The 25555-nt window shown below is 48.2% G+C and overlaps 1 protein-coding gene across 10 annotated transcripts; it reads left to right on the top strand.

The window, feature by feature from the left end:
- The first annotated feature begins 1514 nt into the window (after positions 1-1514).
- On the top strand, positions 1515-21877 carry LOC308059908 (N-alpha-acetyltransferase 20-like). Of its 10 annotated transcripts, none has more exons than XR_013926485.1 (3): positions 1515-1653; positions 10252-19902; positions 20914-21877. XR_013926485.1 is itself a non-coding variant. In XM_080377906.1 (3 exons), exons 1-3 carry the CDS (start codon positions 19748-19750, stop codon positions 21632-21634), a joined length of 387 nt encoding a protein of 128 aa, XP_080234032.1. In that variant the 5' UTR covers positions 8835-19747; the 3' UTR covers positions 21635-21877. The 10 variants fall into 10 exon arrangements, 1 of the variants encoding a protein (XP_080234032.1); XR_013926486.1 differs by lacking the exon at positions 1515-1653 and adding an exon at positions 7654-8828; XR_013926487.1 differs by lacking the exon at positions 1515-1653 and having other exon boundaries at positions 8835-10537; positions 12633-19902.
- The last annotated feature ends 3678 nt before the right edge of the window (positions 21878-25555 follow it).

Here is a 25555-nt window from a genome sequence, read left to right as displayed (position 1 = left end):
TCCCTGTGGTCAGCCTTTGTGCCGTTTTCCTGGGCAGGGGTCCTGGTCACAGGACTCGGGACCTTTGCTACGGCCCAAGAGCGATTCCAAGGTGAGGAAGAGGTGTACGCGGTTTGAAGACCTGTCTCCCAGCTGGACATTGGTGAGTTATCTCTGCGGGAGCTCGCATTCCTCACAGAGGTTATTCCTGGTGAGAAGGCAACTTCAGATGGCTACCAGGGCAAAGCGAGAACCACAAACAGAAGTGTCCTGGCGCCTGGTTGTGGGCCACAAGTTCCTCTGGGGGGGCCCGTGGTGCTTGTTGGTGCCGGAGGGGGGGGCATAGGGGCCTCTGGGGAGGCTTGGAGGGGCCATAGAGTCTTCCCTGCCCCTAGGAAGGCATAGGGGCCTCGGGGCGTGGCACAGGTGCCTCTGGGGGGGCTTGGGAGGGATAGGGGGCTCGGGGGGGGGGGGCACAGGAGCCTCTGGAGGTTTTGGGGAGCCCATGGGGGTCTGGGGAGGCATAGGGGCCTTAGTGAGGGGACCTGGGGGCTTCTGGGGGGGCCATAAGGCTATTTGAGGGCCTGGGGGGTCATAAGGGCCTCTGGAGGGACTTGACGGGCAGGTGGGGGGGTACAGGGGCCTCTGGGGGGGCAGTAGTGTTGCTGGGAAGGGACTTAGGTCCTTTAGGTGAGCTGGGGGGTGCAGTGACTATGCAGGGGCCTTGGCAGCGGCTGGGGGGCTGGTTGGAGGGCACAAGGTCCTCTGGGGGGGCTTGGGGGGCATCTGGGGTGGATGGGAGGCACAGGGGCCTCGTGGGGGAGCCCATGGGGGAGCCCATGGGGGGCCCATGGGGCTGGGGGGGCCATAGGGCAGCTGTGCCCCCGGCCCATTCCTCTATACTCCCAGTTCCTGCTGGTGAGTCCATAGAGGGCCCAGGTCGAGCCCCCTCCCCAGGTAAGGGGGGGCCCAGGACGCCGGACACGGTAAGGGGGCCGGGGGCGGCACTGACACACACCCCCCAAGCCCCCCCGGCACCGCTGTCCCGGGCGGGGGGGGGGGGCGGGGCGAGCGAGCGATCCCCCCCGGTGCCTCCCCAGCAGCAAACAGCCCAGGGGGGGCTGCCCCACCCCCCTGGAGCAGGCAGGTGGTGAGGGGGCGGGGGGGACAGGATGGGGGCTATAGGGGTTAGGAGGGGCTATAGGCGCTATGAGGGAGCAAACCGGGGCTGTAAAGGCTGAGGGGGCAGGTGGGCGGGGGTGCACGGGGGCGCGGGGGGGGCAGGTGGTCGGAGGAGGCAGGGGGGCGGGGGACACGGGGGGGGCAGGGGGGCGGTGCGTGGGGGGCGCACGGAGTGAGCGGGGGGGGGGGCTCTCAGGGCAGCAACAGTTTTGGGGAGGGATGGGGGTGGGGGTGTGGGCAGAGGGGGGCCGGGAGGGGAAGGGGGCTGGAGGCGCAAGACAGAGGCTATAGCGGGGGGGGAGGGCGGCAGGGGGCCGCAGGGGCAACACCCCACGGGGCCGTGGGCACGCCCGTGGCCGGCGGCGGGCCCGGCCCGGCCCCGGAAGACGGGTTCATTTCCGGCCACGCGGCGCCCCGGAGCGGCTGAGGCGGAGCGGGGCTTCCCCGGGAGCCTGGAAGGCTTTCGGGCCGGGCCGTGCGGCGGCGCGCTGGGCGAGCGGGCGGGCCCGGGCCTCCCCGTCGGGCAGCGGCCGGCCGGGGGGGACGTGGCGGGCCGGCGCTCGGCCGCGGCAGGGAGCGCCTGGTGCCGGCGGCGGGCGGGCTGAGGCGGGAGGACGGCCCGGGCGCGGCGGGGCTGCCGGCGGTTCTCGTCTCCCCGGCAGTGGCGGTGGTCAGCGGGCTGCTCGCGGCGCTGCCTTTTTTTTTACTCGGAGCTGCGCCGCTACCTCAGCGAGGAGGCGAGGAGCGGCGGCGGGGCCCGGGAGGGGGGTCGGCCCGCGGCGCCCTGCCGCCCCCCGCCGCGTCCGGGTGCCCGGGCAGCCGCTGCAGCCGCCGCAGCTCTGCGCGGGGCTTTGTCTTTCCCCCAGTCGCCGGCCGGGGCCGTGGCAGCGGGCTGGGGCCGCAGGGGCTGCCTTGGGGCCTGCGGTAACGCTGTCGCAGGGGGGCGGCTCAGGAGCCTCTTGAGCCCCTGCGAGCGGGCATGACAAAAAAGAAAGCCGGCGGCGGAAATTCCCCCCCACCCCCGCGGCTGCTGTCTTTCTGTAAAAAGTATTCCAAAGGGCAAGCGCGAGGAATTGCTGGTGCCTCGTGGTTACGCAGCCAGGCCTGCTGGGCGCTTGAACCAGCGTGTCCAGTCAGGTAGCATTATTTTTCTAGTTTGTAAATGGGCCTGAGGTTTAAACCCCCTTACCTTTCTGTACGGCAGTGTGCTTGGTCAGAGAGCTCAGTCGCACTGACAGAGCTGGCACAGAGTTCCCTTGGGACTCCAGACTTGACTGTCTTGTTGAAAGGCTCGAGAGCCTGCTTTGGAAGTCACTTGGCAAGGCACAGCTTTGCCATGGTTTTGGTACTTGAATTCTGACTGTAATGCCACTGCCATGTGTGGCCACTATGAGGTTCATGGTGTTACCGAAATCTCGGAGAAATCTCGGAGTGAAGAACTTATCGACACCAATGTGATGTAGATAAGCAGACATGTCTTTATTGACGGCCGGGTGCGCGAGTGAGTCCTCTCACAGTCAACACGCACCAAGTTTCAAAATCAGACACCATATATAGAACTTATTCATACATATTCATTAAGTATTCATGCAGAAACATAATATTTCCGGAAAGTCATTAACATATTCTCCTCCCATATTCGATTCTGCGCAGTAAAGTTCAGAAAGGTCCAGAAATGGGTCTGGGGTACCATTTGGGTAGGTGGTATATGAGTCGGTGGTCGCGATCTCCCCCTGCCGGAATTACCTTTTACTAAAGTTCACGGTTTCTTGGCAGGTAACTACAAGCTGTTCCGGTTGACTCTCCCCAGTTCCCATTAATCTCATATTCTGACATTTCAATACACTTTCTACATACAGAAGACTAGTCAAATACAAAGAAACCTTTCAAACCCTAAATTTGTTACCTAAATTTTAAACAATGATTCTAGCCTATTCTTCTGGCCTTGGTACGGGACTGTACAAAGGATTTCATAACAGCTTTTACTGTGCAAGTGTAAGTTTCATTAAAATATATTTCTTATCCCTCTATATTTCTATTAAAATTATAAAATCAAATAAAGTCAATCAATCTTAACTTATTAGCAAATTTGTAACAATGGGAACAAGGGATGGCTGATTTCAGAGCGTTTTAAACACCACAAACTCTTGAAGAGCTTATAGGATGCCAACCTATTACGGATAGCTGGCAGATGAGGCAAGCTCCTGTTTGTTGTAGTCGGTACTTTTGCAAGGCAAGTCTTTGCCTAGTCCAGGGGTCCTCAAACTATGGCCCGTGGCCGGATACGGCCCCCCAGGGTCCTCAGTCCGGGCCCCGGTATTTACAGGCCCCCCCGTCGGGGGTTGGGGGGGGGAACCAGGCAGCCGCAGATGACTGCCTGCCACTTCACGCGCGTGCCGGCCCTCTGGTTAAAACGTGTGAGGACCCCTGGCCTAGTCCCTCTGAAACTGCGACAAGGACTCGTGGCTGCATTTCAGGAGCAAAGCTGCCGACTGAACGGGCTTTTCCTACTAGAAATCAAGCAGCTGTTCTGGCAAAACTTGACTGGTTGCATCTTTAAACCCTAGGAGGCCGACTGTCCTGGTTTCAGCTGGGATGGAGTTAATTTTCTTCTTGGTGGGTAGTCAAGTGCTGTGTTTTGGCTGTGATGTGAGAACAATGCTGCTAACCACACTGATTGTTTTTAGTTATTATTGCTGGGTGATGTTTATACTAAGTCAAGGACTTGTGGGTTCCTTGGGCCCTGCCAACCAGAGGGCTGGGGGGGGCACAGGACACTGGGAGGGGACACAGCCAGGACAGCTGCCCTGAAGCAGCCAAAGAGGTATTCCATGCCATGGGACGTCATGCTCGGTATAGAAACTTGGAGGGTTAGCTGGGGGGATATCGTTGGTCGGGGACTGGCTGGGCATCGGTCAGCAGGTGGTGAGCAGTTGTACTGTGCGTGGCTTGGTCTTGGTGGTTTGTTTTTTTCCTTTTCCCTTCCTTTGGATTTTACCCGTTTCTGCCCACCTCTCCGTCCTAATTGTTCTTACTGTTACCACTGTTGTCCTTATCTCTTTATTCTGTTTAAATTATTAAATTGTTCTTACCTCAACCCTCGAGGTTTGCATGCCTTTCTGATTCTCCTCCCCACCTCTCCGGGTGGTGGGTGGGTGGGGGTGAGCGAGCGGCTGGGTGGTGTTTGGTTGCCAGCCGTGGTTAAACCACGACAGTCTATTTTTTGGAGCCCAACGTGGGGCATCGAAGGGTTGAGATAACGACAGGTCTAATCGGACTGTGTTAGATTAAATTGTTTGCAGTATGCATTGTATTAAATTAATAGTAATTGGCTACAATGCTGGCTTATCTGTTTTTGAGTTTGCTGCCCAATCGCTGAATCCTGGTAGGCTGACAGATGGGACAAGCTGCTTAGAGGAATGAGCCTCTCTCCAGGGAAGGCTCCATGACAGTATTTCCCTTGTTTGCTTATAGGACAGTTGCATGGAATAGGGTTTTAGGCTTTAAAAAGGTTAGGATACAGCCCATCCCCTACTTCCCTCTACTTCCCTGATCCAGTTATCCTCTTAAAGGAATTGGAATGGTGTGCCACTGCTGGCTCTTGGGGGAAAAAAAAATAATTTGTGACTGTTTTCTAGTGCTGCATTACTTTTTAGGTGCTTGTACATTTGTTTTGGTGTCCCATTCCCCTACCCTGTGGTTCATCCTAGTATCTTCTCATATTGAGTTGAGGCCGACCAAGGTGTCCCTCACCACTGCTCCTTTCGCTATAGGAGCAGGCAGATAGGGCAAGTAAGAAGCAGCGGTAAAAGTGCCGAGCAGAGGATTTGGTTCTCCCTTTCCCAGCCATCCCTTTGATTTGCTTTGTGACTTATTCCATGGTCCTTTATTACCTCTTCTTTAAGAAAAGATAGGTATTAACCACACTGCCGTAACGTGAGTTTTAATTAACCCACAGCTGAACAAAGCAGACCAGACCCCGCACAGATAGTTCTGTCATTCATTGGCATGCTTCACTGGCATGCTTTAGGCGGGTAAAATAGGAGGTTTACCCGGAGACCTTCCTTCCCTAGTTGTTCAGCCTCTGGCACCACCACCTATCCATCGCCCGCCTCAGTCCTACCTTTCTTTTCAGGGTTGTGCAGATTATCAAGGCATATAGGTTGTGTGAGGTCTTGATTTTCGAGCCTTGCTTCTTTGGAGGAGATGCCCTTGTCTGCACAAGGGGTGAGGCATGTGTCACTGTAGATGTCCACCAAGAGCTGGACACCTGGCCATCCTGACATGAGGTGTCTTGAAATAGATCTGTATCAGTCATGCCAGTCTATACATGTGCAAGGTATTAGGAAGAGCTATAAGAAAGCAAATGCAGCGTAGTCGTGTATTCTGCACATACACACCACACACCGTGGTGTTCTAAAGCAGCCTTCTGCTTTCAGCCTCCCAGGCAACGTTACTTTACAGGACTGTGCCTTTTTGTGATGGTTCCCAGGCTCCTTCAGTCTCTTACTGAGCCCTTCTTTTATGGATGGATGTTTTTTCTATCGTAGGTGATGATCAGGGCTTGTATGTAAATCTGGAGTTTGACAGGTAATCTCAGTGGAGCAACAGTAGTGGGTAACAGGTAAACTGAAGCCAGGAAAAGGCAAGAGCACGCCGGCAGTTTCAGGCAGTGAGGCTGTAAAGAGGCTGTGTAAGGACACTGGTGGTGACTAATATGTTGTCCTCTCCAGATGCAGACTTGTGGGGTTTGCAGCAAAACAAAATAGCACGTCAGCACAGGATACAGATGCATTTCCACAAGTCATGACGAAATGAGCTGGTTTGCCTTTACAATTCATTTATCAAATCACTTCCTGTTCCCATTTTGAGGCTAGAGGCTAATGATTGATAAGTATCACTTCAGGAACACTACATGGTGCTCAGCTCAAATGATGTTCAGTTAAAAAGCAAAACAAACAAACAAACCCCACCCCCACAAAACCTGAAGAGGTGTGTGTTTTGGCTTGAAGAGTATTAAGCAACCTGGGAGGGCAGCTGAAAACACTTTGCGTATGCCAAAGCAAACCAGAATTTTTGTTGCCAGTTTGGATTTGGGGAGTATACAGAGATGTTCATACAACGAATCAGTCCTCAGTTCAGAACTTAGATGCTCATTTGCCTGGGGGGGTGACCCTCCTATACTTTTTTTTATTTAATCAGTGAAAACTGCTAGCTGGGAATTGATTTGGGGGTCGGATCCAGAAACACCTTTCTCTGAAAGGCAGCAGTAACAGCAGTTCAGTAGAAAGGATAAACAGCTTACAGGTGTCTCCTGACACTGAGTATTGGTCTAGGGCCCAGATTACTAGAAATGCTGTCCTTCCAGGCTTTCGTAATAATCTAAACGTTTCTATAGGTATTCTATTAATTAGGATACGAGGGGTGTTTATTGACCATTGAGAAATAATTCCAATGTTTGTCAGTCTTGCTGTGTTGTTGGCCGCTTCAGCTTGCTGGAATTTGCCACTTTTAGTTTGAGGGCAGAACTCTGTGGTTCTTGTGCCTATTCCAAGAATTCACGAGGGAGAATAAAAGGCTGTGTGTTGTTCTGGGGTGGTTTTTTTTTTTTTGTTTGGTTTGGTGGGCTTTTTTGGTTGTGATTTTTTGTTTTGTTTTTTAAAACAACAACCGCCTCAGACACACTGTCATGTCTTAGTCACCTCCTCGTTTGCTAGTTCTGTGCAAACGTGCTGCATTAAAATGACAGTCTCTCTCGGTCTGCCCTTACGGAGCCAAGGCAGTTACGGCTGTGATTCCAAAGAGAGGCTATGTCCTTTATTTCATTTGTTTCCTATTGGCTGTAACAGAGTCACTGGACAGCACTGAAGGATGCTTTACTCAATGTTCTGTCCTGTTTTTATTTACCCGATTGCCTTAACGGCACAGAAACCATTAGGAACAGCCTTCAGCAATAAGTATTTAGACCCTGTTCAGAGCTTTGAGCACAGCCATGTGAGTTATCTGCTCTGTTTCTCTGTGCTGCTTCAGATTTAAGTTTTTAGAGTAAATGTGGAGTGTGATCAAGTACATTTCGGAGCAATTTGCAGGCACTGCTTTTGGAGCCCGTCACAAACTGCCAATGTGAAATAACGCCTCCTGCGCTGCTCATCTGCACGGGAAGCTGTGGGAGCAGCACTAAGCGAGGGCTTGAGGCTTCTACTTCTCGCCTACAGGTAACAAGCCTGGCCCCGACCAGGGACTGGGGCTCAGTGGAGGAGTTTTCCCTGCCTGCCGCGTCCAGTTCCCTCCCGTAGCCTCTGGGGAGGGACGGTTTCTGCAGCTCCCTCTGTGCTGATGCTGCAGGCAGCAGCTGAACCAGCCGCGGGCTGGAGCCTATGAAGAGGGTCGGAGAAGCGTACCAAGTTTTCCGATGTCCCATCCTAAGCTAGGTGCTCCCTTGTTTTCAGACCAAGGGCTCTGGGGATCTGTGCTGAACTCTTTCCAGTTTATTGAGCCTCCTGTGACCAGATGTGGTGATGACCCCGCTTTATTGAGAGGAAGGATGTCTGATGTTAACTCCTCATGTCCAGTGGAAGCCTGTGGGAGTTAACATGGGCATAGAGAGTTCTTTAATCCAGTGCTTGGTGGCACCAACTGCTTTAATTTTGACTTCAATGAGACAGGCACTTGGAATGCAAACTGCAGAGATGTTCCACTTACAAGCAAAGCATTTGGCGTTTTCACTTTTTAAAAAAACTGAACAGGCAGTATAAATAAAGGAAGCAAGCTGAACTGTAAAAAAAAGAAAATAAAATAAAAATCAGTGAAGCTATCAAGGAACTGTGTGTACCCTCTAGAACAGGGGTCCTGAAACTTTTTTAAACAGGGGGCTGGCGTGCAGATGAAGTGGCAGGCAGATTCTGCGGCTGCTTGGTTCCCCCCCCAACCCCTGGCGGGGCGGGGGGGTGTGTGTCTGTAAATACCGGGGGCCGGACTGAGGACCCTGGGGGGCTGTATCTGGCCTGCGGGCCGTAGTTTGAGGACTCCTGCTGTAGAAATTCCGTTAGCTAACATACCAATGGGTGAGATTTGTGCATTTTTCTTGGTGGAAAAATATTTCTGCCCTGTGAGCCTTGAGGATGGCTCTGATAGCAGGGAGAGGCAGTTTCTATCACTGTGCAGAAGGGTGAAGCTTCTGCTTTCCTGGCTGGGTTTGGTGGTGCTGTCAATGGTGATTGTGTGGCTCTACCAAGATCAGTCATTTGAAATGTTGCCACTTGTTATGTATAATTGGTGGCTCTGGTCTGGTGGGAAGCTAGATCTGCCCTTCATGCTGTGTGACAGGCCATCAAGACCATGTGTCAGGCTGGTTATGCCTTTACTGGTGGCTATAGACAAATAGAAGATCAGAGGGCAAGTGCTGCTCCTCACATTCACTCTTTCCACCTTTTTGCAGGCTCCATGAGAGAGCACCTAGATGTGTTTGAAGCGTCTGGGAATGAAGCAGACATGGCTTTGCCACCTCCATCAGGATCTCGGAAGGGGAAAATAGCAAGAGAAGCTACCAAAGCCCCAGCAGAATTGGGACAGGGGAGATGGGAGCCCTCAGTAGGGTTGGACATTTGGGAATTGTGTGCCAGACAAGTACAGAATAAATGCTACATGTGAAGCAAAGACGCCATAAGGTGAGGAGTGTGTGAAGGGCGTGTTTGTATGAGAAAGAGCAGTCTGAAGGCACAAAAGGAAAATTGGTTGAACACAGGGATAAAATAAATGAAAACATAAAGCAAAAGCAAGAAAACAAAAGTAGTAGGTAATGTTTATTTGGAGGGGAGTGTGTGTGTGTGTGTGTAAATCCCAAGCCTTAGGAATAGCCTGACATTTCTAAAAAAACCACCCCCAAAAAGGGCAGGCGGGGGGGAGAAAAAAAAGAGACTGGTCTAGGAGAAACATGTAAGAACAGGGAAAGAACCTGGAAAGGGCATGAGGTTTAACGAAACTTTGAGTTGCCACTAGCAGCAGGGATGTCCACTGTTAGCCTGTATAAATGTGTGATCTAGTAGTGACACGGCCGCTCCTCTTTCTCCTCTCGGTCCCTGTGCTCCCCTAATACATCTGCCTAGTCTGGGCTCTGGTCCTACCCCATTGCCAGGGTGTTTGCGCTGTGGCCAGGCTGAAGGGTCCTTGGTTTCTATTGTGCTTGTGGCGGTTCGCTGCAGTACAAATAATGGATATAAGCTAATTATTAATGTAAGCTATGTTGTCGTAGGGAGGCTGAGTGGAAGAGGAAATTCACTTATAAAGGTTTTCAAAGGAAGGATTTACCAAAGAGCTTTCTCTGTTGATGTGTTCTGTACCTTGGAAATGGAGACTGACTGTTAAAGAAAACCTCGAGTAAAACAAGAATAAAAGAAAAACAACTAAGAGGTTACTGTGCCATGTGCACACTACTGCCAAACAAAGAACTTCAGACTTGATGACAGAGCTGTATATAAGCTTGCATGATGAAATCTGAAGCTGGATAAACACAGCTTGGTTTTCATTTATAGTTTAGGGCCCGTAATCTGTCCAGCATCATAAAGATCTTAAAGCTGAGCCAAGTTTTACGAGACCTTGGGTGAGTTATAGTTTCTGATGGAAACCATGCAAAAAAAGATGGGCTTTCATGCCAAAGCAGACAAAAGTTAGGGTTCTGACTGTGTTATGCTTCAAGTTTCAGAATTAAAGTCTAAGCTCAAAGTAAAATAAAACTGGGGCACTTCTGGCCAACAGACGAAAAAGTTAACTGTAGCTGCTGCCTGCTTGCTGCTTTGTTTTGTTGTTTTTTTTTCTTTTTTTTGTTTTTGTTGTTGTTGTTGTTGTGACAATCTGTAGTCTGCCTTTGTGGGGTTTTTTTTGTACTTCCCACGTTGTCAGAAATGAAAATGGAATACAGATTCGGTTCTGCCTTTTATTTTCTTGCTGACAAACATCTGGAGACTCAGCTTCTATAATAACGAAGCCTTAGCAAGTAGGTCTTGCTCCACAGTGTCTCTTGGGAGTGGTTATGTTACTACTGGCTCTGCTCTAGAGGAGGAAGACAGCTCAACTTGTGTTTTCCCGTTGCAGATGTTGTCCTGGAGAAGGCCATGCATAAGTGCATTCTGAAGCCGTTGAGGAGCCATATTGAAGCGATGTTGAAAGAGTTCCAGATGGTTCTTGGAAACAACCGAAGGAAAACCTTCAGGTGGTGCAGCAGAGGAATCCTCAGGAACTGGGCGTGTTTGTTCCAACACCAGATTACGTGGATGTTGAAAGTTTGTGACCCCGCAGAAAATTTATTCGCCTGAAAAGAAAGCCATACTGCTGCTGAGAGTTTGCAAATTGATTTATACTGTTATGGAGAATAACTCGGGTATGGTGCTTCTTGTGGTTCAAGGTCATTGTTTTTCTAAACCTGGGGTTGTGTTTTGGTGGAGGAAATGAGACCACCTGATTCTGCAGCTTTGTCTCGTTCTCCTGGAGCTCTTGTAGCATCTCCTTGCCCTTTTGAGAGGGATTCTTCCTCTCTGCTTCCTTCCTGATCTCTCTGCATCTGGCAGCACATCTTACACATTCAGTGTGAAGCAGAGTTGTGAAGCAGCTTAAGCCCCCCCCCCCAACCACCAGCTTTGCTTGAGTGTAGGCATTTGAATTTGGCTGTCAGAAAGGCTGTCCTGTACGCCTAGAATTTGACACTGGTTCTAAATTAGTATTTTGCTGGAAATCGTAATAAAGGATACACCCAGTATCTAGCTGTAGTAATTCAGCAGTGTGTATGCAATATGACAATTACAAGGGCTCTGTGTCAATGGCTGGGGGAAAGCAGCCCCTGATCCAGTGTTTTGGGTTTGCTGTGCCTCTGAATGTTCTCGTTGGACAATTTCTTTGTGTTTTCGCAAGAGAAATAACATCTCTTTCTACACTGTAGCAGGAGTCCCAAAGTGACCTTGAAACCTAGATGGTGAAATGGAACCACAGACCAGTTAAGACCCGCTTGATTAGTCAGTGGCACAGTTAAAACGCTGTGCTGGACAGCATGAATTCATAGGTGCAGCTCTGTTGCCTGATGTCTTATCATACACTGCTGTGGTAGGTCACGAGCTAAGGTGAAGGAATGCTGGTGGTAGCGGAAGATTTTTTTTCTCTAAGAAAGTATAAGCTGCTGCAGGCGGTTGGCAGTTTTCTTTCGAGCGCTGAATCTGCAGCTGGGCTCTGTGCCAATCAGGATGCTTGCTTTCTTTTGAGATTTGAGGTGAATGGTGAAAGTTTGAGGCTGTAAAAGACCTCCAAGCACTTTGGCAAGTTTTGGGCAGGAGCTTAGACCTGGTTTATTTCTGTGCAAAATCCTGCATTTTAAAATGGATATAGGAATCTTTGCCCAAAGTGATGTAAACTTTGTTTTTTTCTCCATACTGTATTATCACATTGAGTAAGGTATTCCCAACATGCAAAAGAAAAGTACTGAGAGGCTTCTGGTGAACCATTGTACTGAGGGGCTTGGGCTAAGATGCAGCAAATGGGGTTGTCTTGCTTTGTCGTGTAAAGTTTTAAAACGTGGCCTCAGGCCAGCACCTGTTTCCAGTACCTGCTTTGTCCTGTAATCTCAGCCAGATAACAGTGTAATACCTGGAGGTATGTCTTAGCTGGTCTGACTTTCAGTATCAGCCCTTCAGTCCTCTGGAGTTTCGCCACAGTTTAAATTGGCTCCCGATCTTGATGTTTCAAGTGACCATCACACCGCTTCTGCAATGAGGACAGTTTGGCCAGCCCCAGAGATCTAGCCACATAGCGTTTTCTAAAGAGAAAGTTTAAATGCGATAAAAGTAAGAGGAACACATACAGACGTAGGTACAGCAGAGCCTCTGTGTGTTGCGTGCTGTCGTTACCGATGATGCTTCACCAGCTAGTTGGGAGTTACGTGAGGCTTTGCTCACTGGTGTTTTTAACCATGCTCCGTGAAGGAAATGTGCAGAGTTTTCATGTAAAATCTAATAGGCTTTTATATGCAGGCTTCTCTGCTGGGTTTCGGACTCAGGAACTGGTACTTGTGGCTAGATCCTTCCAGAAAGGGGACGTCATCCGTGCATGTATAAAGAAAATGCCCATTGATTTTCTCTTAGCCACTGACAGAAGTGCAGGTGGAGGTCAGGCCAGACTGGCATGGCTACCTCTTGTGAGTTCACCAGTTGAGCTGACGCCAAGGTGAGCCCAGTCTTTAAATTCCCTTGCGTGCTTCAAGGTCTGCGTCATCCAATTTGTGCTCGTTAGAAGTACAGGATGAAGCTGGACGCTGCCCACCAAGTGTCAGATGCTGTTCTCTTTGCTGCACATCTGTAACGAGAGGCTCTTAAGTAATACAAACGTACTGGTCAGTAAAGGCAGCAAAATAACGCTTTTCTTTCAAACACCGAAACTGGTTAAAGGGTGTGATTTGTCTATCACACTTGCCTGTGTTCTCTTTGACCCAGGGAGGCTGTATGGAGCTGATGACTTCTTGCCTGTGTTGACATATGTGCTGGCCCAGGGTGATACGCTGGAGCTGGATACTGAAACTGAATACATGGTGGAATTGCTGGATCCATCTTTGCTGCATGGAGAAGGTAATCAACTTATTTCTATTAGAACTGTGTGAAGGGATGGGGAAGGGGGATTCTTCCTCACCTCGTTTGAGTAGAAACCCTTTTGACGGAGTCATGTAGTCGGTGATGTCGGTAGTGTAACAAGAGAACCCCTTAATTATTTCCACCTTAGAATAAGAGAAGGCTGGTTAGCTTGCAGAGTCACAGCCCCAAGTGACCTGGGAATCTACCGACGTATATACTGCTGTAGGAGGGAGTATGTTGTTTTCCGCCAAGAAGGAGGAGGCGTCCTGACTTAGCAAGCAAACATAGGCTGTGCAGGTGCCAGCTGTGGTTATCCTTCTGTGCCTGAAAATGTCCCGAGAGTATGTATGGGTCTGCAGCGTTCAATTGAGTTGTGAGACCTGGAGTGGGACCCGGGTTAGGTGCTTTGTAAAAACTTCTGGGGGAATTCTCTGCCCCTCTGGGGAAAGTGCTTTTGAGAATGTTGCCCCCCTTAATGATCCTGGTTTATGCCCGATACTTGCTTCTCACAGAGTATTTTTATGAGGCCTAGGAATATGTTTCTTAAGGCACTCTTGAACAATGGCTGAAGTCCGCTCGAGGCAAGGAAATCTCCCTCCTTTGTTTTCACGGTGGTGGTTTTAACAAAGAGGTATTCTGCCAGCCCTTGGTAGGCCCCAGAATCTATCAGTTTATGAGGAAGTTTCAAAGGTTCTTGTGACCAAGCTCAGCTGTGAGTTTTAAGTATAGGTGTATATGTCCCATTTCTGCCATCTCTTGGATTGCTGAAATTGCTGTATCCTTTTACATGCCGATACGCATGACAGAATTGTGTCAGGTTTCCTCCGGTTCAGTACTAGTCTGTTCCCTGCTTTGTGTGCAGAGTGCATCGTTCGGGAATCCTAGGACAGAAAATACTTGAGATGTGAAGCTGGAGATCATTAACACGCTTGAAAGGCAGAAATATTTACTGGGCTGTTAAGTCATGTCGTTTTTAATGTAGCAAAAGTCATTCATCTATTGGCTGGCCCTGTCTGTGGCACTAGTTAAACTGTACGGTGCAGGAAAAATTGTTTAGTGCTTTGGGGTTGTGCGGTTCAAATGTAAATGTATTGTCCAGTTTGTCTGGTGGGTCTTGCGTGTCTTCCACGTATTGAACTCGTCACAGAGCTGAAAGCGAGAGGATGCTGTCGGTAGTACAGAAAGCACTACTGTGAGCATAGACTGCATCTCTGAATGACTCCACAAATAGACCGTGCTGCCTCTTAATTGAACATTCCCACTCAAATAGTTTACTTAAAGAGCAAGAGAAATAAACGATAGCCTGTCTTTTGTTTCTCCTGGTTGCTGAGGACTGTTGCCCCCTGTTGAGAGTCCTTTTCCTTTGTGACCTGCAGCTCCTTTTGTACATTGGCAACTCTGTTGTGGCTGTACTTTGTTCTCCACTCATGTAATAAAGGTGAAGTCTAGAGAGCTGTACACGCTGCCTCCCAAACTAGTTGGACGTAGTGTTGGACATAGGTGAACAAACACAGCCTGCCTTTTAAAAACAAAAGCAAAACCTTTGGGATGCTTCCAGGTACAAATCACACGCTGGGTCATTGCTTTGTTGCCGCTAAGGGAGTCACTTTTAAGTTCCTGAACAGTGGTAGATGGTCTTTTATGTCGTTTAAACAGCTGTGTTTGATACCCGCTTGAAGCTCAGGAAGAAAACAAATCGCTGCTTGGAAACTGTTTAGAAGAAAACTCATGTTCCACCTTTGTAAAAACACTCAGGAGTAAAGGAGTGACACTGGTCATTTAAATAACCGGCCACCCCCAGCGCTAGCGGACCCAGAGGTAGATACTATTGCACCCCTTGGTAATATGGAGCCCAGGCAACCACTGCATGGCTCTTAGCAGCTGAGAACACACTGTCCAGTATTTTGCAGGCCAGTAAGCTGTTTTTCTTTACGTATAAATATTTTGGCCATAGAATGCAGTGACTTTCCTGTATGTGTGCGTCTATTTATTAAAAAAAACCTCAGAAACCATTTGTACTTTTGACTGTGACCAGTTGGAACTGGCGTGGTGTTTGTGACCACTCTGAATTGTTCTTCCCCTGCTGTCCTTCACAGGAGGCTGTAGGTGCTTATGGAGCACTTTTGCTGATCAAGAACTTCCAGGAAGACCAGGCTGCCCAGCTGCTGAGTTCAGAAGCTAGAGATACTCTCCGGCAATGGCACAAGAGGAGGACAACTAACAGAACAATGCCTTCAGTTGATGATTTTCAGGTAGAGCTTCAGGCTGAAGAGAAACCCCCCCCAGGGGATGGTTGTTTTGTTGGAAATCTCCATTTGAGAAGTATGATTCATAATGATTTCCTTGGGGCCACGAGTGGTGTGAAGCAGTGCTGAGAAGATGGCTGGTAAATTTGCCTCTGTTTCAAAGTCTTTCCACTTCATAACAGAGTGTGGTTATGATGGTATAAAGGAAACACTAAATAATGGAGCTTTCCCACTGTCCTTTGTATTTAAGTCGTGCGGAGCGAGGACAGACCAAATTGTATTTTAGATTCAGCTGCTTTGTACGCTTTGCTGTTAAAAAGAACAAACCCAGATTTCCAGTGGTATAAATCAGCACAACTCCCCAGTAGCGATTGGTGGCTTACCGTGGGTAATAGAGAGGAGACTTGGCAGAAAAGCTTGTCTACAATTCGAAAGTTTAAGCAAGGAGTAGAGTTCTATACTGTGGATGTCTTCATGTTTGTGGTTTGTTTTGTGGGTTTTTTTCTCCCCCCTCCCATTTCTTACTGCTCTTTCAGAGTAGGGCAGTAACTCCAACTGAAGAATAACAAAACAGTTGGGATTACTTTATCTTTTAAAACCAAGTCTGCATGCCTTTCATATAGGAAAAGATTGTTACATAGACAGGCCTGTTGCTGTCTGTCCAGATGCATCAGTTTGCGAACTGAAGCAAGGAGGATGTTGGAATCGAGAAGAAAGGATTTACTCCTTTGTGTCCTGTTGTTTACAGTTCATACCACAGTGCAAAGTTGCTCGAGAGGCTAACGACAACCGTCAATAAGTTATGATGTAGCTAAGAGCTTGATAAATGAAGGTACGGGGTCATCAGGAGGTAATTAAACCTTTCAGTTGCGGCTCCTTCTGCTTTATCAGTGTCCATGCAAACAACCACGGCACATCACTGAACAGGAAGGAGCTGGGAAAAGCAGCAGTCTCCCACAATTTGCCTCTCTTAGGAAGAGGAGAGCTGACGAACAGAAATTCGAAACTGTGGCCAGTGCACAAAGCTAGTCCATCTTACTGGGATCCATTTTGTATTCTGCTTACCTGTAGTTAGGTGTCACATTCAAGTAGCTTGAGTCTTTGTTCTTTCTAGCAAAATATTACACTTAATAGGAAAATTAATCACCTTTGTATTTCTGCTGGATGACTAGATGACAGAAGATTTTTTCAGCAGGATCTTGTATTCAGTTTCACCTTCTCTTCCTCAGCAACTGAACTTCAGCCAAGCTACCTGTACAGCTGGACGCTGTGCTGGATGCTGGAAGATGCAGGGGAGCACGGGAAGAGCTGGCACCAGGTGTGTCCAGGGCTGCTCCTTTGTTGACTCTTTGAAAGAGAGCCTCAAATCAGTAAGGTCGCTCCGCTTCCAGGCTATGCTTGGCACAAATTCAAGCACTTTGCTGCCTGCCCAGAATGCCAGTTTTCCATCTCCTTTCTCCACATCTGCAGTCCTGAAACGAAGCACCTTCCCTACAAGGAATGTGCAACACAGCTTCAGCTCAACTCATCTTTCCCACATTGAACCAGGATGTGGTTGCTACATGTCTGTGGTGCTGTCTCACAGCTTTACCACCAGCTTTTGGGTCCTGGAAAGGCCTTCATCCTCCCTCCCTCCGAAGGATGGAAAAGCAAAAAATCCGGTATTTTGATGGTGATGAAATACAACTTGCTGATACTGCATAAAGAATTTTGATACTTACTATATGAGTTACAGGCATTTGCACAAACTTCAGCCTCTCCTTGAAGCAATCCTGTCCATCTAGAAGCATTGAAAAACAGGTCTTCTGTGCGTTAACTATGTTAGAAATTGAAACTGTAGTGTGCTTTGCCTTATTTAGAGCTGATTTGATTTTATGTATTTATTTTATTTATCTTCACACCGGCTAACAAAAATGGATTAGTTCTGCTCAGTCCTAATGGTTTAAAGGCTGTTGCAAAGTTCCAGTGTTTCAGTCTGCAAGCTATCAAAAGTTTATTAAAAACCCAGAGTGCTCTTTGGAACTGAAGTCATATGAGCATTCTTCTCAGTCTTAGCTTTTAACAGCTTGTTCTTAGGAAATGTACATTTTTGCCATTGTGATTTAGCATGCTTAATTTATTCAGTGTACAAACATAAGTACCAGCTCAGTAAATAAACAGGTCTTTCTTACTGTCATTTTTTCCATCTCCTTTCATTTTACTGCTTTTAGTTTCTAATTGCAGTTAGTTTCTTTGCAAAAAAGCACGTGATGGCAGGCTGCTTTGCTCATGTGTCCAAAAGTGTTTTGTGGTTGGGTGTTTTTTTTTCCAGTTGCTTGTTATTTTACTTTTTAAATACTTTTTGAAAGGTAGAACTGCGTTTCCTTGTAGGGCTTGTTTAGAATTCATCTATGTTATCAGTTGTGCACATGTGTGAATTTCAGCAGAGAAAAAAGATCCAGCTTTTGCCTCATGATCATACGGATTTACTTTAATGTTGCAGAGTAAATTTTCTTTCTGCCTCCCTGTGAGATGAAATTTGGTTACATCAGGCTCAGACACCAAGTTGCCATCGGTTAACGTGATGAAAATGTCCTGCATGAAAATGGATTGCCTTTTGCATGCTGCAGCATAAAGAGTGTGAATGGTTTATCGTGCAGCAACCTGTGGATCAACACCCTTGTGTGTTGCTGGCAGAGGGTTGGGTTTTTTCTTTTTCCTTCTGATGAACATATTGTCTGAAGCTTCTCTTCAATAGTATTGACCCAGCAGTTGCAGCATCTTCTCTTGGGTGTGCTGCCTCTGACGTTTATTTTGCTTCACAGCATTTCGTTTCCTAGTAAGGCCAAACACCACGTCCCGTTAAAACCACTGACGTTTTCAATGGGGCTTTAAGACTGCTATCTGTTTGTTCGTAATTGCAGGGTTAGAATGTGAGCCAAGGAAAGGAGGATGTCAGCTTAGGAATTTCTGTTATGCCTGCCACAGTCTTACCACCAACATCAATTCACAAGGTGGCTGTAATGTACAGTAATCACTGGTGCGTGTTTCACAACTAGAACATAGAGAGGCTTGCTGTTTGTTGCTGAGCTTCCTGTTTTCAGAGGATGAGGTTTGGAGGTTTTGTTTCTGATGTCTGTTTTCTCATTCTACAGAACTACCTTTGTGTTGCATTCCAGGAAGTTAACGGTGCATGTACAGGGAAGACCTTACTAGTAAGACCCTATATCACTACCGCAGATGTATGTCAGCTTTGTGCTGAAAAGTTTATGGAGTGGACAATCCAGAAGAATACAGCCTGTTTCTTTTGGTTGATGACACCCGGCAGCAACTGACAGAAGGTACCTACCCTCAGAAGATTAAGACAGTTGCACAGCCGCCCGCAACCCAAGGTCTTTCGCTTTGTCTACAAGCGCATTAACAGTGATCCGTATGGTGCCATTTTTCAAAACAATGATGAGTCAGCTTCTGAAAACCAGCAACTCCTTTAATTTCTGTTCCTTGTTAACTCTTGAAAACATCTTTGCTGGCTGCCTGCCTTAGGAGCTAAAACAAGTCTTAAACCATAAATACCTAGTTAAACATGCGCATTGCGTACAAAACCCCGTGTAAACCGTGCGTATGGCCAGTTATACAGAGCGTTCCACCAGCGTGTTTGAGCCAACAGCCCATGGGGCTGAATTTCTTGTACCACAGACTCTTTTGAAGCGTATTATACCGTGGCCCTTTGCAGGTCTCTTGCTGTAGCATGCAAAAGTGTATTTTCTTGCACTCACCCTATAGCCGAATGTCATTTTGATTCAAGTATATGTATGCTAAGACAAGTGTTTCAGTAAACCGGCTGGTATGAGCTCGGTTTCACCAGCATGAGTTTGACAAGACTGTCCGATGCAGCGGATCAGTTAACTCCGCATTACTTGGATGATTGCATCCTTTCCTAATTTTTTTAATTACAGAGATTCGCCATGTTTTTACGTGTGTGTGTGTGTGTGTGTATGTATTTGTTCCTTCCAGTTCTTTTTATTCCCCTTCTTTTGGGGGGTTTGGGAAGGTGGGCACAGAATGGAAGTCTTTGTGGGGACCCAGGAAATGAAGTGTTTAACGGTAAAGCTTAAAGCATTTGCTGTACGGAAGGTTTCTCTGTACCCACCGCATCAGCTGCTTATTTAGCAGTGCCTGATGTTTATAAGAGTGCCCTGTGGAAGTCTGCATATTCATTAATGAGCTAGCAGTAGCTTGGCTCTGTGTAGAAAGGAGAGGAACTATGAAGAACATATACCCATCCCTGCTTTTATTTTTTATTTTTCCTTAAACGTCCAGTGTTTCCAGGGCCTTTGCTTTCTCTTGCCACATTGGCAAAGCTTCCCAAGCTTTATTGCCCCATAGTCACGAAAGGTCTTCAGTAATTGCTGGGATGGTGAGTGAGTTTTGGGCTTCTAGCCCTCCATTCCTTCGGTCGTGAATTCCACTCAGTTAAAGACTCAAGAGAATTGCTTAAAACTTGCATTTGGCAGTCACGCCTCAAACAATGAATTTGTGGAGATCCATTTATTTATTTAGACTAACAAAGAAAAAACTGTAATACTGCATCAAAATGAAACTTAGTGGCTGCTGAATCACTGAGTAATAGCGTAGAATGGCTGCTTAAGCCTTTACCACAATCATTGCAATGTTTGTTTGTAGACTGCTTGGTTTTTTGTAAAGTCGTGTGGCTGCGTGTGGTGCATTATTCCCAAGGTGCTCCTTACTGCTCTGATGCTCTGTACGTTCGCAGTACCGGGTAAGGCGGAAGGCTCTGTGGCTGGGGAAGAGTGGCTTGGACGTGTTACTACGCTCTCTGTTGCACCAGAATTTCAACGGCTGGGTTTGGCTGCTAAATTGATGGAACTACTGGGAGAAATTTCAGAAAAGTGAGTACCATGCTTATCTTTAATCTTCTAAAAGTAACCTCTCAACTGACATGGCTTAGGTATTTGACTTGCATGGAAGAGACCCAGAATCGTGCTTTAAGTAGCGTTCTGATTCGCTGAGGATTCCCTGTAATTAGAGAACAAGACTAAAAATACCATGTGGCGGTGTAAGATCTCAGGGTTTCTATGAAAGCTAACTTTCCAGAATGAGTAGGGTGTAGCCTGAATTCCAATAGAGATACTGTATCAAAAAAGGTCCTTGTCTTGACAGCGAGAGAGTTTCATGGAGGGTCAACACTTTCCCGTAGGGTCTCCAGCGTGCTTGTTCAGTGATCGTGAGCTTTTTGCAGTTCCTGCAGGCAGCCTTGGAACCAATTCTGTATGGCAGACAGTACCTTAGCTTGCTTTTTGTCATGCTTGGCTGCTTGTACTTGCTGAAAATTTAATTGAGCATCAAATGAACCCACAGGGAAATGTCCTGAACTCATGGTGGTAGGGCAACCCCATTGTAACCGGTAAAATGGGAAAATTGCACATGTTGAGGAATCTGCCTTGTGAGGAGAAGGGCTGCCTTGTGTTAGGTGACTGAACTTTGTGAGCTGTTCTGCCACTGCCCCCTGCCACACACATTGAAGGAGGCAGTCCCTAAGCCAATGCAATTGAAAATGTGGATTTTCAGTGGTTTGTTTTTTTTTTTTATGAAAGATTTCTTACGTGTATATGAGACCTGTGTGAGTGCTTAGCTTGCCCTGTTCTTTCTGTTCATAATTTTGAACCCACGGGCTGGTATAAAAGAATGCTTATGTGACAAAAATAGAATAAAATCTGAATTTATACCGGATTTGTCCCTTGGGAAAGGAGTGCACCTGTTACTGCCGTGTGAAAGGTGTTTGATTAGCATATGACATCGTCAGACCTGCTCTTGGTCGGATTACAAGTTATGGGTTATTTAGCAATACATTCACCTGCTATTCCTTACTGTGGTTTTTCTTTGGTTTTATGTTTCCAAAGAAAGGGTGGATTTTTCGTCGATCTCTTTGTGAGAGTATCAAATCGGGTTGCAGTAAATATGTATAAGCAGCTCGGCTACCGTGTGTACCGGACAGTATCGGAGCGCTACTCTGCTAGCAGTGGAGAGCCAGATGAAGATGCTTACGGTAAGTGGTTGTTGTGCCTTAAGTTGAATGGAAAGGTTCTTGTGTTGAGGGTTCCTGGGCCTGTACAAGTTCAGATAGTCGTTGATGAATGGGATTCTGTATACTGCTTTAGATAGCTTTTCCTACTGAAGAGTACATCAGTTATGAGACTTGATTGCAGGAAGTGGAATGAAGCTGCGTCAGGGGAAGTTCAGGTTGGACGTTAGGAAAATCTTATCCACTGAAAGGGCATTCAGTCAGGGCACTAAACCTGTCAAGAGCTTAGGGAGCATCTGGATGGTGCTTTCAGTCATATGGTTTAGTTTCAGGTAGTCCCGCAAGGAGCATGGAGTTGGACTTGATGATCCTTATGGGTCACTTGCAACTCAAGATATTCTAGGATTCTAGTAAATCTTCTTGAAAAATGATCTTAATGTAATAGAGAAGTCACTTAATGTGGCTTTGTGCAATGACTGTCTTTTATAATAGCATTGTTTTCTTTTGCCATAGGTACGAGGAAAGCTCTTTGCAGAGATACAGAGAAGAAATCAATTATACCTCTGCCTCATCCTGTGAGACCAGAAGACAATGAGTAACTGTAAACTGTGATTCTCAGACAACCTAGTGTCAGTTTCCTTCTCCCCAAAGCCCCCAAGAACTCTACAGATGAGAAATATTAGGCTCAATGTTTTTCCCCGTGAAATATCAAAAAGCAATATTGAGAAGCTTACCAAGGCTGCTTCTGTCGGTATTGGCTGCATATTCGTGCTCTTACCCTATTGTTCTTCCTTTCGAACCGTGACACTCTGGAGACTATTAAAATGGAATTGCTTCCTGTATGGTGGTGTCATGGTTTTCCTTCTCGGCCACAAAACAGTCCCCTCACTTTGTCACTCTCACGGAGCCCTGCTCCGAAACTGAAAACGTCTGGCCGCTGCTCCCACACAGAAGGTGCCAGGAAGGAGTTCTGTTGCTGGCTCTCGCCTTCCCTTTGCAGCCATATAACTGCTGCGACAAAACCTGGGCTCCGTTCTTTCTGAGCCACAAAACCAGAAATTGGGTACATCAAAATACACTCTCCAGAACTCAGAGGTCTCTGTTTCTCTGTGCCTTTTACTTACCTCATTCCCTAATTTAATTCTTGGATCCATCTGTCCCTTCACAGTCTGTCTGGATGTCACGGATGCTGTTACTTGGAGGCATTGACCAGGCACTTAGTTCCAACACAGGTTTCTGTCACTGTCTTCCCTGGAATTTCTTGGAGAAGAGTGCAGAGGAGTGAAGGCAGAAGGTTGATGAGCATTGATAACATGCAGCTGTGACCTTGCCTCCAAGGCAGTGGGTTGAGGGACATGGATGATGAGCAGCTGTAGCTCGTTCCCGTGAAGTAGTTATATAGCCCTGAGGAGTGTGGGAGAGAGGGTTGGATGGAGGGGGGGTGGTGGTGGTGGGTGCCCTGCCCTGCCCTGCCCTGCCCTGCCCTGCCCTGCCCTGCCCTGCCCTGCCCTGCCCTGCCCTGCCCTGCCCTGCCCTGCCCTGCCCTGCCCTGCCCTGCCCTGCCCTGCCCTGCCCTGCCCTGCCCTGCCCTGCCCTGCCCTGCCCTGCCCTGCCCTCTGGAGTAAGGAGAAACAGCACAGACAGCAGAATCTGACTGACGGTAAAAGCCTTGTTGCAGCCTGATAGCTTGCTTGTGCTGCAGCAGCGGGTGCCCCGTGTGAGGCTGCCTGAGTTGGGCTCCAGCTACCGCAACTGGCGCCCAACGTAGCTGAGACAAGCGGGAGAACCTGCAACCCTTAACAGGCATGGTGAGAGGTGAGCTGTTGCAGCTAATCGATACGGGTGTATTGCGATATTTGTTGTCTGTCTTAACTCAGATCGCAACTGAAGAGGACGTGTATTACTTGTGCTCGTAACAATCTCCAGGCAGGGTGTCTTCTTTTATTACAGTCCCAGGCATGCAGGCTTTTGCTACTATTCTGGTTCTGCTGTTCTCCTTAAGTGCCCAGTGAGGTTTGCTCTAGTATCAGTCATGGCAGTTAATGTTCTCTCGTTCACCTGTTGTGTTTTTAGCACCAGGTTCTGTAGGTGCAAGGGGTGCATTTTAGATCTTTGAGTCACCGTGTCGTGCCGTTGTGGTTTTTCCATTGGCGAACTGCTGCTGTAATTCCCTAAGGGGCTTCCTAGGTCAGGAGGTAGCGGATGGGAGCAGGTTGCCACCCTGGGTCAGTGGTGAGTGCTGGCATGTGTCATCTGACCTAGAGCTGATGTCTGTCACCGCTTTAGCTCTGGAATGACTCTGAGACCCAGGGAACTCTGGTTCCCTTAAGCTGCAACCTTGGAGCTTTTCCAAGCAGTGGATGAAATTCCTGTCACAAGCTCTAAGGCACCTTAAGGAGAAGGGGGCACAGTCTGAGTTTTCCCCCGTGTAGGCGCCAGGGAGGTACAGTTCTGAGCTTAGTACTGGCCGCTACTGGGAGACGCTTTCAAGTGATCCGAGTGCAGCTCTGGCGACCCAAAGCTGGACAGGGTTGGCAAATGCTGATGTAGAGTTTTGGTGGTAAACTTGACCAGCCTGTCTTAACGGGCAGGCATGTTCTGTGTTCGCAAGCACCGTTTAGTCCCGCCTAGGCATCCCGAAAGTTTGAAGGGCCGCGGTCACATCTTCCCTTGGTCACACACAATGAACGGTTGCCTGTGCAGAGTTGCTTTTTAAGGAGCAGGCTGTGGTTCTATTTTCTCTGTTTGGCTTTGCATTTGGGAAGTAATGTAACAGCTACAGCTCAACTGAAGGAGCACGATACCTGGCGTGGCAGAGAAGGAGGTGCATTTTACTAATTTTTTGGTGTGCACCAGTTTGACCCCAAAATGACATTGTGTCAAAGCTTGTGGCCAGGTTCCGCTGTAGATGTTGACTTGGGGTATGAATGGCTCCAGGTGTGCTTTAGGAGAGCTCTGTTGGTGTAGATGTGCTGAGCAATTGCTCTGCTGTGTGTGCAGCTGTTCTGGTTTGGCTTCCTGGTGTGAGCATGCAAAAGAAAACTTGCAAGTGTGGTCAGCCTTGCCGTAAAATCAGAACTCTTTCTGCTGCTGCCTGGATATCCGAGAGCCTCCTGAACGTTTCAGGCAGGCAAGAGATGTGCTCCAGTACGTCTGAGAGTCCACAGCTCTGCAGTTCCCTAGAGGGGCACTCACTACAGGTAAGGCTGTAAGATCGCAGAGCTCTCTGCAAGTTACACTGACGGAGTTCCTTTGGATATATATTTGGATACATGTGCCAGCTGAAAAGGTATTGTTTGCTTTCCTGCTCAGTAAGCACAGAACACTCGGGTGGTCATGGACACTTGTCATTTACTGAGGAAGTTTCCACCCGTTGCATGGAAAGGGAAACGGTTCAGAGGCACTGTTTAAGGTTTGGGGTTTTTTTGTTTGTGGTAAAACCTGGAGTTTTAGCATTTTGTTCTGTGTTGTCGGTTAAAGAAAAAGTATTTTGAATTCAGAAATGTAAAGTGCTGAAGCAGCTAAGTGGCAGAACCAGGCCTCGTTCCTAGTGTAGCCATAATCCAAGGCTGGTTTAAAGCCCAGCCCAGTTACGTCAGTGGGAGAGCAGAGAAACAACAGATGATTGAGTTGTGTACACAGGTGCTCTCAAACTCAGGTACCTGTTTTTGGAAAAATGTGTCTACGAGAATAGTAATTGCTTGTTCAAAGACTAAGCGTGCTTGAAGGAGTGTGTGAGTTAAAGCAGGCAGAAAGAAGATCAAGATCTGAGGAGCAGCCTGGAACTGAGGAGATGAATCACCTGGGACAGTCAGGTGATGGATTTGCAGAACTGACAGGACCAAAGGAAACTCCTAAAAACTTCAGACGCTGACTAACGGTTTGAGAAGCATATCTAAGCCATGCTGTATCCCTTTGCTCTCTGCCACTTGCTGGGGTGGCAGCCCGGCTCTGAGTTGTGACTAAAGCAAACCCAGTGGTACCCGCATCTATTTAAATTGCTCCTGGAACAACAGCAAGCGCTGGGGCTTATCCGTAGGACCTCACCGCCCACTGCCCCCCCCCCCCCCCCCCCCCCCCCCGCACCTTGTGCCGTGGGCTCCCCATGCTGCTGCTGCTCCCTCCTGGTGGGCCGGGGGCACGGGCAGAAAGAGCCACCCAACTGTAAAGCTGTCAGATGCAAAGGATGTAGCCGCTCGAGCCACGCGAGTGCTTTTTAGTACGGAGGCAACGGGTAATAGTGGCTGGGCTGCGAGTGGGCGAAGGGCACCCCGCAGCCGCAGCGAGCACTCCCGGCGTCCGGTGACGTAAACTGGGCCGAGATCCCGCCCAGTGCTCGCCCGGCCAGTGCTCAGCACGGGGCTGGTGGGGACCTGCTGCCACCTGGCGACCAAGAGGGGGGTACTGCAGCCAAGCTATCTAACATGGGCTGCAAAGTTTATTACGGGAATGGAATCAATAATAACAAATGCTGGGAAAGAAAAACAGCTGAGCAGGTTCTTCTGAATTATGGTGACTGA

This window comes from Falco punctatus (assembly GCF_963210335.1).
Source record: "Falco punctatus genome assembly, chromosome: 3".
Classification (NCBI taxonomy): Eukaryota; Metazoa; Chordata; class Aves; order Falconiformes; family Falconidae; genus Falco; species Falco punctatus.
Note: the sequence above shows the minus strand (reverse complement) of the source record. Positions and strands in the feature narration are given on the sequence as shown.

Coding starts and splice junctions, on each gene's coding strand:
- LOC308059908 (XM_080377906.1), top strand. CDS start 19,748: ATGCTCTGTACGTTCGCAGTACCGGGTAAGGCGGAAGGCTCTGTGGCT. Junction 19,903..20,913: donor CTGGGAGAAATTTCAGAAAA/GTGAGTACCATG, acceptor ATGTTTCCAAAG/AAAGGGTGGATTTTTCGTCG. Junction 21,060..21,548: donor GCCAGATGAAGATGCTTACG/GTAAGTGGTTGT, acceptor CTTTTGCCATAG/GTACGAGGAAAGCTCTTTGC.